This window comes from Octopus bimaculoides, chromosome 11 (assembly GCF_046866305.1).
Source record: "Octopus bimaculoides isolate indiv1 chromosome 11, ASM4686630v1, whole genome shotgun sequence".
In the NCBI taxonomy this organism is placed as follows: Eukaryota; Metazoa; Mollusca; class Cephalopoda; order Octopoda; family Octopodidae; genus Octopus; species Octopus bimaculoides.
Window position 1 is genome coordinate 16,066,179 of NC_142938.1, and position 13,097 is coordinate 16,079,275.

Below are 13,097 nucleotides of genomic sequence, written 5' to 3' on the forward strand. Positions count from 1 at the left end.
AGTCCATTTTTTGTTCTATAGTTCATTGTTATACCTTCCTAAACTTTTTATTCTTAATAATAATAATAATAATAATACTTTCTCCATTAGGCACAGAGCCTGAAATCTTTTATACAGGGTGGGGAGGCTAGTCGATTATATTATTTTATCGAGCCTAAAAGGATGAAAGGCAAAGTTGACCTCGGTGGAATTTGAACTCAAAACATAAAACCAGAAGAAATGCTAATAAGAATTTTGTCCGGCACACTAATGATTCTGTCAGCTTGCCATCTTTAATAATCCTTTCTACTACTAAAGGCAAAAGACCTGAAATTCTGGGGGGGGGGAGACAAGTCGATTTCATTGAACCCCCCCCCCCCCCAAGTGTTTCACTGGTGCCTAATTTATCAACCCTGAAAGGATGAAAGGTAAAGTCTACCTCGGCGGAATCTGAACTCAGAATGTAAAGACAGATGAAATGCCGCTAAGCATTCCATATTTCATCCGACATGCTTAAGATTCTGCTGTGTTGCCACCTTAATAATAATAACAATAATAATAAAGAAGAAAACAAAAAAACAAAATAAGCAAAAAAATGTTATCAAAATATCGGAACTTTTCATTTCATTTCTTTCTTTCTTTCATGCCCCCTAAAAACAAAACAAAAAAAACAATAAATCGTGTAAAAACATCAAATAGATATTAATGTTCTGTTGTTTTGTCAAAATAAAAATTAAAAAAAAAGAAGACATTTTGTTTTTGTTTCTTTTTAAATCAGCAGAAATATTTTTTTCCTTAAAAATCAAGGAAAAAAAAAAGTCGTCCATCAGTTCCAATTTGGTTCCTTTACCATTCTTTTTTTATAAGGAGGATAGGTTGGGATGGGGGCAGTGTAGGGCTCAATATTTTAATTAGTTTTTTTTAAAGTTTTTTTTTTAAGGATTTTAATGTATATTGCAAACTGAAGAGGATTCACCATACTGTGAGACTTAGCTGTTACTGCAGGGGGAAGGAGGGGACAAGAAGGGGGGGTCTGAGTAAAGGAGAGAGAGACGAAGAGGGAAAGAAAGGAAAAATGAATGAACTGGGAAGTTGGAAGTGGAAGGAAAGGAAAAAAAAACAAAGAAAAATTAAAATAAATTACAAGTAAAAAAACAATGAATTAATTTCTTGTGCAAACCACCGAGAGAACAGACGGGACAAGTTTGCTTTTAGCTTCATTTTTTTTTCTTTCCTGTTCCATTATTGTCATTTTTTTCTTTAATTCTTGTGTATCGTACTGACCAAATTTTAGAATTTTTTTTTTTTTTTTGTTCAATGGATTAACTCATTTTTAATTACCAATACTCTTCCACGCATAGACGCCAACACTGATAAGAACACCGGCTATTAAAACGCCAAAGGCTTGCCTCTTTGGGGTGCCAAAATATTCCACAATGGCTTCCTGTAAATACAAAGAAAATGTAAATTAATCACTGGTTTCAAATTTTGGGGAGAGGGGCTAAGTTGTCAGTTAATCGACCCCAGTGCTCAACTGATACTTATTCTATCAACCCTGAAAGAATGAAAGGTAATGTTGACCTTAGTGGAATTAGAACTCAGAACATAACAAATATCAGGGAACTAATTGTCTCTCCCTAACCGAATTTTACCAAAAATTCTCAAATATTTACTCACCCATCCACCTCGAGATAGAATCCAATCAGCAAGATTGTCTACTATAAAATTAATAACTAAGTTGATGATGGCTCGGATTAAAGGAATCCGGTCCAATGCCTGAAATATATAAAAGGAAAAGATTTTGACATTCAGCATGAGAAACAAACAAAAAAAACATAACAAAAACAATCCCTTCTACCATAGGCACAAAGCCTGAAATTTGGGGGGTGGGGAGAATGGGGCTAGTTGGCTACAACAACCCCTACTTAATTTATCGACCCCAAAAGGATAAAAGGCAAAGTTGACTTCCAAGCAATTTGAATTCAGAACATTAAGAGGGACAAAATGCTGCTAAGCGTTTTGGCCAGTCTGCTAGTGACTCTACCAGTTCACTGCCCTCGAAACAAAAACTAAATAATAATCATTATTATCTGTGATATAGGCTAGTAATTTATGGACGAGGAAAGGAAGTTAGTTTCCAGTGACCCCCACCAATACTGAACTAGCACTTCATTTTATCAACCCTGAAAGGAAGAAAAACAAAGTCAACTTCAGTAGGATATGAACTCAGAACATGAAGAGGCAGAAGAAATACCACAAGGCATTGTGGTATTGTCCAAAGTTCTAATGATTTTGCCAGCTCACCACCTTAATATTAATAATAATCCTTTCTGCTATAGGCGCAAGGCCTGGAATTTGTGGATACTCAATCACATTGATCCCAGTACTAAACTGGTACTTATTTTATCAACCCTGAAAGGATGAAAGGCAAAGTCATAATAATAATAATAATAATAATGATAATAATAATAATAATAAATGATGGTTCCAAATTTTGCCACAAGGGCAGCAATTTTGGGGGAGGAGATGAGTCAATTACATTGACCCCAGTAATCAACTGCTACTTATTTTATCGACCCCCTAAAGGACGAAAGGTAAAGTCAACCTCTGTGGAATTTGAACTCAGACATAGTGATAGGCAAAATACCACTAAGCATTTCATTCAGAGCACTAACGGTTCTGCAAGCCCGCCGTCGCCGCCACCAACGACAATAATAGTTTCAAATTTTGGCACAAGGCCAGCAAATTCTGGGGCAGATGTAAGTTGATTGCATTGACCTTCCAGTGCTAAACTGGTAGTTATTTTATTGATCTCAAAAGGATGAAAGGCAAAGTCGACTTCAGACTTCAGGCTAGAGGGATTCCAAGAAGCAGACCAGTCTGGAAAAGAAGGATTTGCAAGCATAAGGACCCTTTAAGCTTAAAAGATCCTTCTAATATTGCGGTGCAGAGACAAACAGATGCATGTGTATATTTGCAAGTTTTCCCAGAATGATGGAATTGATGCAGCTACCAATAACTGACCCTCTGCCAAATGGAGCAGAAAGAAAACAAAAAGAAGAAAAAAAAACTATAAAGCAGTTGTTAGAACTCACCTTGATGGCCATTTTGTAGGCAAAGTAAAAGAACCGAACCACTATATCCCAAGTAAGGTTTACAGAGACAATAGCACTGGCAACATTGAGAAATGTATTGGGAATATCTTCAGGCTCTATTCTTGATACCAAACTGTAAGAGAATAACGGAAAGTCAGGATTAAATCAGACATTAGAAAATGTATTCCTTAACATAATCATTATTTAATGTCCACTTTTCCATACTTGCATGGGTCACACAGAAATTACGAAGCAGATTTTTGTACGACAGCTGGATGCCACTCCTGTCACCAACACTCACCCAGTTCCAAGTAAGATTACATTGGGTTATCTGGAAAGTTCATGCCGATTTATAGTAGCTTACCTTTCGACTTATTTGCTATGAAACCACCTCAATTCTGGGAAGAGGGTATTTTCAAGTTAAAGGAAAGATGGAAACGCATTGTGCAACAAAATGGTTCATATTTGGTTGATTAAAAATGTAATGGCAAGTATTTATTGACCTTTTTCTTTCATTTAAAAATCGGCATGAACTTTCCGGACAACCCAATATTTTTCCATAGTTAAACATGTTTTTCATGAAAATGACAGCAATACTTACTTGCTATCATCACATAATGTCAAAATAAGTGCACACACACATACGCATTGTCATACATATACTGGCATTCATTGATATTTTATACTTCAACAAGGATTGTCTTCAACAGAAAGCACCTCCATCATACTTGGTTCTTAGATCTAAATGCAAAGTAGCTTTTCATTTACATCAGCGAGATCAGTAGTTCCCAAACTTTTGCAGGCTGCTGCCCCCTTGGCATCCAGGACATATTCCTAGTGCCCCCTTCACCCTCCCCACCACAAATATAGACCACTTTCTGCAGCAAATTCAAAACAACTGTATTTCACAAATAGAACTTAAACCTAATTAACCTATTAAAATATATTTTTTTTTTACATCTATCACCCCATCTTGGCCGCCCCATTATCATTCTACTTTTCTTCAATGACCCCCTGGATCTTTCCACCACCCACAAGGGGGCAGTACAGCCCACTTTGGGAACCACTGAGCTAGATGAACAGCACAGAAGTATAATAATAAGAGGCTTAGTGTAAAGACATCCCCTTGCTTCACACCACTTTTGACCTCAAATGATGGTGATGCTGACCCATTTGATAACAATGAACTCTATGTTGTCATGAAGAGAGCAAATGATAGCGAGGAAATTCTTCAGAGATATGATTCATGAATTCGATGTGATGATTCCTCTCTCATGGGTATCTCTCTATGGGAACCTAAGCTGACGAAGAGAAAGAATACAGGTGACAGATAAAGAAATAACTATCAGGTATGGACGTTTGCTGCAGATTACTATTTACTCTTGTACCTGTATTTCAAAGGGTCAGCCTTGTCACACTGTGTCACGCTGAATATCCCCGAGAACTATGTTAAGAGTACACGTGTCTGTGGAGTGCTCAGCCACTTACACGTTAATTTCACGAGCAAGCTGTTCCGTTGATTGGATCAACTGGAACCCTCGTCGTCGTAAGTGACGGAGTGCCAACCAACAACAACAACTATTTACTCTAATGAAGAAAAAGAAAAAAAGGGAAAGGCCAAAAGGAGGGGATAAACGACAAAAAAAATGTGTAATGGGGAGCATCATCCTGAAAACAATAATGAAGACAGGGACAAAGAAAAAGGTGAATTGAAATTCAGTATCCTACATAGGAATGTTGTTGTTGTTGTTGGCACTCCGTCGCTTACAACGTCGAGAGTTCCAGTTGATCCGATCAACGGAACAGCCTGCTCGTGAAATTAATGTGCAAGTGGCTGAGCACTCCACAGACACGTGTACCCTTAACGTAGTTCTCGGGGATATTCAGCGTGACACAGTGTGACAAGGCTGAGCCTTTGAATTACAGGCACAACAGAAACAGGAAGTAAGAGCGAGAGAAAGTTGTGGTGAGAGAGTACAGCAGGGTTCGCCACCATCCCCTGCCGGAGCCTCGTGGAGCTTTAGGTGTTTTGGCTCAATAAACACTCACAACGCCCAGTCTGGGAATCGAAACCGCGATCCTATGACCGCGAGTCCGCTGCCCTAACCACTGGGCCATTGCGCCTCCACCTACATAGGAATAACCAGTGCCTTATTAACACAATGACATATTTTTGCGGTAAGTACTGTGCTTGGAAGTACAAATCAATGAAAAGCAATTAAGTTCACACTATAAGAGATAATTCATGCAGAAAATGTTAATGAGTACCTTTTATTCCACCAGACAGTAGTGCAAATAGTGGCAGGTGGGTAGAGACAATGATGGGGTGTTGTAACATGACCTGACAAGTGATTTCTCACTCATATGTGGGTGAGAATCCTAGATGTTTTCCAGATATTGTCTTCCCTTTTTTTTTTATTGTTTACAGTATATTTTGTTTTAGTTTTAATCTTATCGTTTATTTTTTACTTGTTTCAGTCATTTGACTGTGGCCATGCTGGGACATCACCTTGAAAGGTTCAGTCGAACAAATTAACCCCAAGACTTATGATTGCTATTTTTAAGCCTAGTAATTATTCTATTGGTCTTTTTCGCTGAACCGCTAAATTACAGGGACGTAAACACACCACCACTGGTTGTCAAGCAAAGGTGGGGGACAAACACAGACACACACACACACACACATAGATATATGCAAATATACTACAGGCTTCTTTGAATTTCTGTCAACTAAATCTACTCACAAGGCTTTGGTCAGCCTGAGGCTATAAGTAGAAGACACTAGCCCAAGGTGCTACACAGTGAGACTGAACCCGGAACCATGTGATTGAAAAGTTTATCCTCTCTTTTTTTTTTTTAAATTTATTTCTGCATAATTACTTGAGTTCTTATTAATTTTAAAAGTTGTCTCCACTTCGATTACATAACATCTTTCACTTCTCTCATTTCTGCGTAAATTTTTTTCCTCTGACTCCACGCATATCTTTGCAAACCCCTTGATTAACATTCTTCATGTTTATTGTGTATCTCTGTGAGCTCTCGTGGCTAATGAAGAAAAGATAATTATTACTATTACTGGTACAATTAATAGAGTTAAAGGACTACCAGGAAAAAAGAAAACGGGACAGTGAAAGGATAACCCACATTACAGTAGTACAAGCAGCTGTTATACACACGCACATTCCAAACTACATGGAAAAATTAGGCCAGTCAAGTGATAAGCAAGCTTGACTCACCAAAACGATAAAATCTCTTTTTTGTTTGTTTGTTTTCTATTCCCCTTTTGCTCCCATCCAATAATTTCAATGAACATAAGAAAGTGGCCCTGACTATTGCAGGCCTTCCATCCTTACTAGTGAGACCGATGTCCAGTCTAAACATCTGCAGTATAAAAACTGATAGGTTTTGGATGAAAACATGAATCTAGTTTGAATGCATAGAGGAGAGTGAACTCATCTTAAAAGGTCATTAGAAGGACCAGGCATTTTGACGTTAGATTGGGTGGTTTGTTAAACCTTTTAAATACAGTAATCATTATCATTATTAGAAATTAACATTGCAGTATTCATCTCAATTTCATACACATCATCATTATTATTATTATTATTATTATTATTATTATTATTATTATCATCATCATTATTATTATTATTAAGGCAGCAAGCTGGCAGAATCATTAGCACACTGGGCAAAATGCTTGGCAGTATTTCATCCATCTTCATGTTCCGAGTTCAAATTCTGTTGAGGTCAGCTTTGCCTTTCGTTCTTTGTTTGACCATGGACAAGATATCTCAAGAACTGCTGGATGGATTTGGATGAAACTTTCAGGAATGTTTGGCTTTGTGACTGGCATGGTCTCATTAGATTTTGCGATCGATCCAGTACCAAACAAGGATTCTGGATTATTTTTCTGATTTTTTTTTTTACTTTACATGTACATGTAAAGTTTTACATAGTTCTCTTGTACATGCACACACATACACTCACACATTTTCAGCATTGAACATTACCATCCCATTTCCATTGTACACACACATGCACACAAAGATACTTCTCTTTTACACACACACATATACTCACACTTCAAATGCTGTTTATCGGCTTTTTCACTCCTTTCTTCGTTATTCATCTATCACCCCTTCCTTTCCCATTCATATGATGCTCTCTTTGCCACTTCATCTCTCTCTCAGTCATGGCTATTACTCTCACTACTTCTCCTTCACTGTATTAGTATTTCATCTCCTCTCCCTCAGTATATATGTATATATTTAGATTATTTTTCTGTTTGAGAGAAGTCAGGTTCATTTTTAGTATTCTCGTTTGTGAGAGCAGCCCTGTTTATTTCAGATATTCTCATTTTAAAAATCATCTCCGGCTAATCGTTGAGAGGACATTGGTGTTGCCTAGGCAGAGGTTTGTGCTCTTGTCATCGTCAGCGTCATCATCATCATTATTATTCAGGAAGCAAGCTGGCAGCACTGTTTGCAGTTCAGACAAAATGCTTAGTAGCCATTTCATTGGACTCTGATTTCTGAGTTCAAATTCCACTGAGGTCAACTTTTCCTTTCATCCTATCAATAAAATGAAGTACCCTTCAGGATGTGGGGCTGATGTAATCAACCACCAACCCTTTTCCCAAATTTTAGGCCTTGAGTCGTCGTCGTCGTCGTCGTTTAACGTCCGCTTTCCCTGCTAGCATGGGTTGGACGATTTGACTGAGGACTGGTGAAACCAGATGGCTACACCAGGCTCCAATCTGATTTGGCCGAGTTTCTACAGTTGGATGCCCTTCCTAACGCCAACCACTCAGAGAGTGTAGTGGGTGCTTTTACGTGTCACCGGCACGCAGGCCAGTCAGGCGGTACTGGCAACGGCCACGCTCATCTTGCTCGAAAAACCTCATGTGTCACCCGCACATGAGGTTTTTTGAGCGAGTGAGTGTAGATTAGAAACAATCAGTCACATTAGTATTGAAAGGGTAGTGTATTGGCAGAACCAGTACAGTGAAGGACAACCTATGCCTTGCAGTAGTTCATCAGGTACTTTGCATTATGAGTTCATATCCCACTGATGCTGATATAAAGCAAATGGCAGATTTAACCCTGTGTCAGTGTAATTGTGTCCGCACTCAAAATGCATGTCGTTATTATTGATGGTTGGATTGAATGCAATACAGAACTTAGTTTGTTCATGTACATTTAAAAATTAATTACTATTTATTCCCTCCAGAGAGAGAGTGGGAAAGAAAGAGAGAGGTAAAGAGAGATACAGTTAAAGGAGAGAGGAAGAAAGAGAAAAAAGGGTAGCTAGAAAGACAAAAGAGCAAAAAAAGAGAAGTAGAGATAAGAAAGACAGCTGGAGAGAAAGTGAAAATCAGAGAGACACAGAGAAATGAACTAGACAATGAGAGAGAGAGAGAGAGAATAGAGAGAGAGAGAGAGAGAGAGAGGAGAGAGAGAATAGAGAGAGAGAGAGAGAGAGAGAGAGAGAGAATGGAGAGAGAGGATAGAGAATAGAGAGAGAATAGAGAGAGAGAGAAAATAGAGAGAGAGAGAATAGAAGAGAGAGAGAAAATAGAGAGAGAGAATAGAGAGAGAGAGAGAGAGAGAGAGTAGAGAGAGAGAGAGTAGAGAGAGAGAATAGAGAGAGAGAGAATAAAGAGAGAGAGAGAATAAAGAGAGAGAGAGAATAAAGAGACAGGCAGATAGACAGATAGATAGACGGAAAGAGCAAGAGAGAGCCTAGAAGATATAGGATGAGAGATGTGGGCTAGAGAGCAAATGAGATATGAGAGTGAGAGAGAGAAAAAGAGATAGAGACAAACAGACAAATACTACTGAAGTGAGTCACTTACTCTTGCAGTCTTTGGTCTCCATCTAATTCGTCACCAATACACCGTAGAGCACGTCCTATTTCTTCTAGCTGAGACATCGGTGGACCTGGATCAAAATACAAACACATTGCACTGGTTAGAACCGGGCAATGGTCACTGCTATCTAACAATGGATAAAAACCTTAAAGGAAGTTCTATTGACTATGTGTTGATGTATTTAATGCAAGGAACATTAAAAAAAGAATTCTAATTAGGAATAATGTGGTAACAAAAAGTCAACATTGGATCAATGACTAATACTTTAATAACATTTCAGCAAGTGTGGGAGACAACTCTCGACATGTTTTGGTCTTATTAGTCCTCATCAGCAAAAGCATAGATTTTACTGAACTTGATGAAGTAGCAATGATAGAACCATAAAGTAGTAGACACTTAATGTTTTTATCCTTATTCTTTAGCCCTGAGTTAGCACTGGCTGAGCAGACCTATGATTAAATGCCACTATCCTAATCTCCTTCTAAGCACTATACATCTAGGACTACATTATCCAATTTTTATCTTCCTTTTCAGTACAGTTAGGGTTATTTGAATGAGATTTGACAGCAATTTCCAGCAGGGTGAGTGACCACTTAAAAGTTTGGATTAGCTAATTACGCAATATATTGAAAAATATTTGATAAATTTACTTTTTAATAAGTTGCTGATTACTTCAACTTTAACTCAGCAAACTTATGATCAAAAGCATTCCAACCATGGCCATCCTTTTAAGTGGTTTTAGGCCTATATTATCTATGTGGTTGATGCCTGATCAATGTTTGTAGAAACAGCATGAGATAAGTAGCAATCCAATAATACTATATATGTGTATATTATAAGCTTTCCCAGAGTGATGAAATCAACTTGTATAGATGGGTGGCTGCAAAAGAAAAAAACATGAAACAAGGAGCAAGTACAAGAAGCAAGTTAATGCTGAGTTATGACTGAATAGATAGTGACTTACCTGTTGGTGTGTCTGGTTCGATGAGGTTGGACTCTTGCAGAGGATTTTCAAAGCCTTCATTTTCCATTCTGTCATGGATGAACTGGTTCAGCAAACACCGCGCCTGGTTGCCCACGTCATCTCTGTTTAAGTTTTTCCTGGGCGGTTCTGCAGAAATAAAATAAAATAAAATAATTGAAGGGCAATGGTCATACAACAAATAACATAAGAAGAAGCAAAAAGAAGTGAAAATTTCAGTTCTACAGAGGAACCAATGGCAGAAAAAAACAAAACAAAACAAAACCCTCTCTCAATATATTTCAAACCTATTTACAATGAATATATACACACATAGTCAGTAGCTGTGTGGTTAGGAAGTTTGTTTCCATATCATGAGGTTTGAGGTTCAGCCCCATTGTGTGGAACACTAGGCAATTGTTGTTCTACTATACCTCAGGTTGACCCAAACCTTCCAGATGGATTTGGCAGACAGAAACTGAAAGAGAGTGTGTGTGTGTTATCATTATTGTAATGCCCTCTTTTCCATGCTTGCATGGTTCAGGTGGAGTTGAGGTGGATTTTCTACAGCTGGATGCCCTTCCTGTCACCAACACTTATTTGTTTCTGTTATGTCTCAATGCTACTGCTATCTAGCACCTTCAGATTATCTCTACTCAACCACTACACAACTGCTACTCGACTGCTACTCAACACTCTACCACAGTCAGACTACCTCTATTTATGTCTTGGGAGATCCTACTTTTTCGCCTGGGTGCGACGACACAACAGTTATTTCCTCATGGCCAGACAAGTTTCTGCAGAATAATGGAAATGAATGGTATTCATTGACAACAGTCATGTGATATCATGACAAGGAGAGAGAAACACACACACACACCTGACTGTGTATATTACTCTTTTACTTGTTTCAGTCATTTTACTGCGGCCATGCTGGAGCACCGCCTTTAGTCGAGAAAATCGACCCCAGGACTTATTCTTTGAAAGCTTAGTACTTATTCTATCGGTCTCTTTTTGCCGAACCGCTAAGTTACGGGGACGTAAACACACCAGCATCGGTTGTCAAGCAATGGTGGGGGGACAAACACAGACACACATACATATATACATATATATATATATATATATATATATATATATATATATATATATATACATATATACGACGGGCTTCTTTCAGTTTCCGTCCACCAAATCCACTCACAAGGCTTTGGTCGGCCCGAGGCCATAGTAGAAGACACTTGCCCAAGGTGCCATGCAGTGGGACTGAAATTGGAACCATGTGGTTGGGAAGCAAGGTTCTTACCACACAGCCACTCCTGCGCCCTATGTTTGTATTTCCTTGTCCTGACTTTGCACAATAGTTGTAAATGTGTGTCACTGTCACACAAGCACTACCATTCATTTTCAGTACTTTATGTAAATGTGTTTGGCTATGGAGGTATTTAACCTTGCTTGGAAACAGGTGTGGCTTGGTAACAAGAAGCATATCTAGCCATAGAAAAATCTGTCTCTATAAACAATAAACATGTAGATGATGATGATACAGTATGTTTCGCAATCATGTGATTTCATGTCCTGTTCAACAGCATAACATCTTAACTATTTTCTGATCAAATTTCTATTGAAACGATTTTTAAAATAACACCAACATTAGTAAAATAAAATAGTCATTATTGATATGCTTTTTGGTACAAAAGTTAACATAAAAATTTTGACAAAAAAGGCTTAATTTAGATCCCTTTAACCCTTTCGTTACAATAGTTCTGACCAAAAACACTGCCTTTGTTTCAATTAATTTCAAAGATTATAAAAAATTTAGTAAAAATAATTGTCATTATCAATCTGATGATTAAGGCAGCAATCTGGCAGAATTGTTAGCATGCCAGGCAACATGCTTAGCAGCATTTTGTCCGTCTTTCTATATTCATCATCATCATCGTTTAACGTCCGCTTTCCATGCTAGCATGGGTTGGACGATTTGACTGAGGACTGGTGAACCAGATGGCTACACCAGGCTCCAATCTGATTTGGCAGAGTTTCTACAGCTGGATGCCCTTCCTAACGCCAACCACTCCGAGAGTGTAGTGGGTGCTTTTATGTGCCACCGGCACAAAGGCCAGTCAGGAGGTACTGGTAACGGCCACGCTCAAAATGGTGTATTTTACGTGCCACCTGCACAGGAGCCAGTCCAGCGGCACTGGCAACGATCTCACTCGAATGTCTTTTCACATGCCACTGGCACAAGTGCCAGGAAGGCGATGTTGGTAACAGTCACGCTCAAATGGTGCTCTGAGTTCAAATTCTTTCACAGTCTACTTTGTCTTTCATCCTTTCAGGGTCAATGAAGTAAGTACCAGTTATGTACTGGGGTTAATATAATTGACTAGCACCTCCCCTAAAATTTAAGACCTTGGGCCTATAGTAGAGAGGATTATTAATCTAATGATTGGAACATAAAATAACATGAAATTTAGATGAAAAGTGTTTTAGATCACAGCACAAGGGGCTGGTATTAAAACAGAAAGCTTGTATCATAGAACCAAGTGGCAAGGTTAGTACCGAGAGGGTTAAAACAGGAAAGTTTTGCAACACAGAACAGTGGACAGCCTTGGGCAGGTTTGTATCAACAAGGTTAAAAAAAAAGGAAGTCTGTATCACAAAACTAGAGAACTCTTTAGCATTTAAACTGGCCATAACCGGCCCAATATTCTATGTGCTTTATGCTAAAACTGACCAGATCCAACATCTCACACCTCCTCAGCAATATCATTCTAAAAATATACTGTCTCAACATCAATATCATGAAGCTACAAGATAATGCATGATTAATTCAAAACAACATGAATAAATAAGCATTATATTTGATGAAGTAAGCTGAATGTTAAAGGGTTAAGGCAGGTTTGTGTGAAGAGAGTTAAGCAGCTGTCTCCTGTCTTAATGCCTTGTAAATGAAGTTTGGTACAGACAGAATAGCAATCACGAAATATGGATATCGATATGCTAATAAAGTCATGTAAAATGATTCTGAACAAATATGTATCAGGCTTCATTAGAGTCTTTACAAATAAACATTTTGATGTAGGCCAAGAAATATTGATTTATGAAAGCTCCTATACAAATGTTTTTTAAAAGAGTTCTAAATTTTCAATTCAATACTAACTGAGTTGTGCGTATGAAGTTTATACCAATA

General features: G+C 38.1%; 1 protein-coding gene across 4 annotated transcripts in view; it reads right to left on the minus strand.

Moving 5' to 3' along the window:
• Positions 1-573: 573 nt before the first annotated feature.
• Positions 574-13,097, minus strand: part of LOC106869728 (apoptosis regulator BAX) — a 134,167-nt gene continuing 121,643 nt past the window's right edge. For 2 of the 4 annotated variants that reach the window (XM_014915582.3, XM_014915581.3), the window contains exons 2-6: positions 9,908-10,054; positions 8,929-9,013; positions 3,075-3,207; positions 1,657-1,755; positions 574-1,423 (exon numbers count right to left, since the gene is read on the minus strand). In XM_014915582.3, the coding sequence (XP_014771068.1) occupies positions 1,313-1,423; positions 1,657-1,755; positions 3,075-3,207; positions 8,929-9,013; positions 9,908-10,054 (575 nt within the window). In that variant the 3' untranslated portion in view covers positions 574-1,312. The remainder of the gene's footprint in view (positions 1,424-1,656; positions 1,756-3,074; positions 3,208-8,928; positions 9,014-9,907; positions 10,055-13,097) is intronic. The other 2 variants (XM_014915580.3, XM_052971527.2) reach the window with 1 other exon arrangement.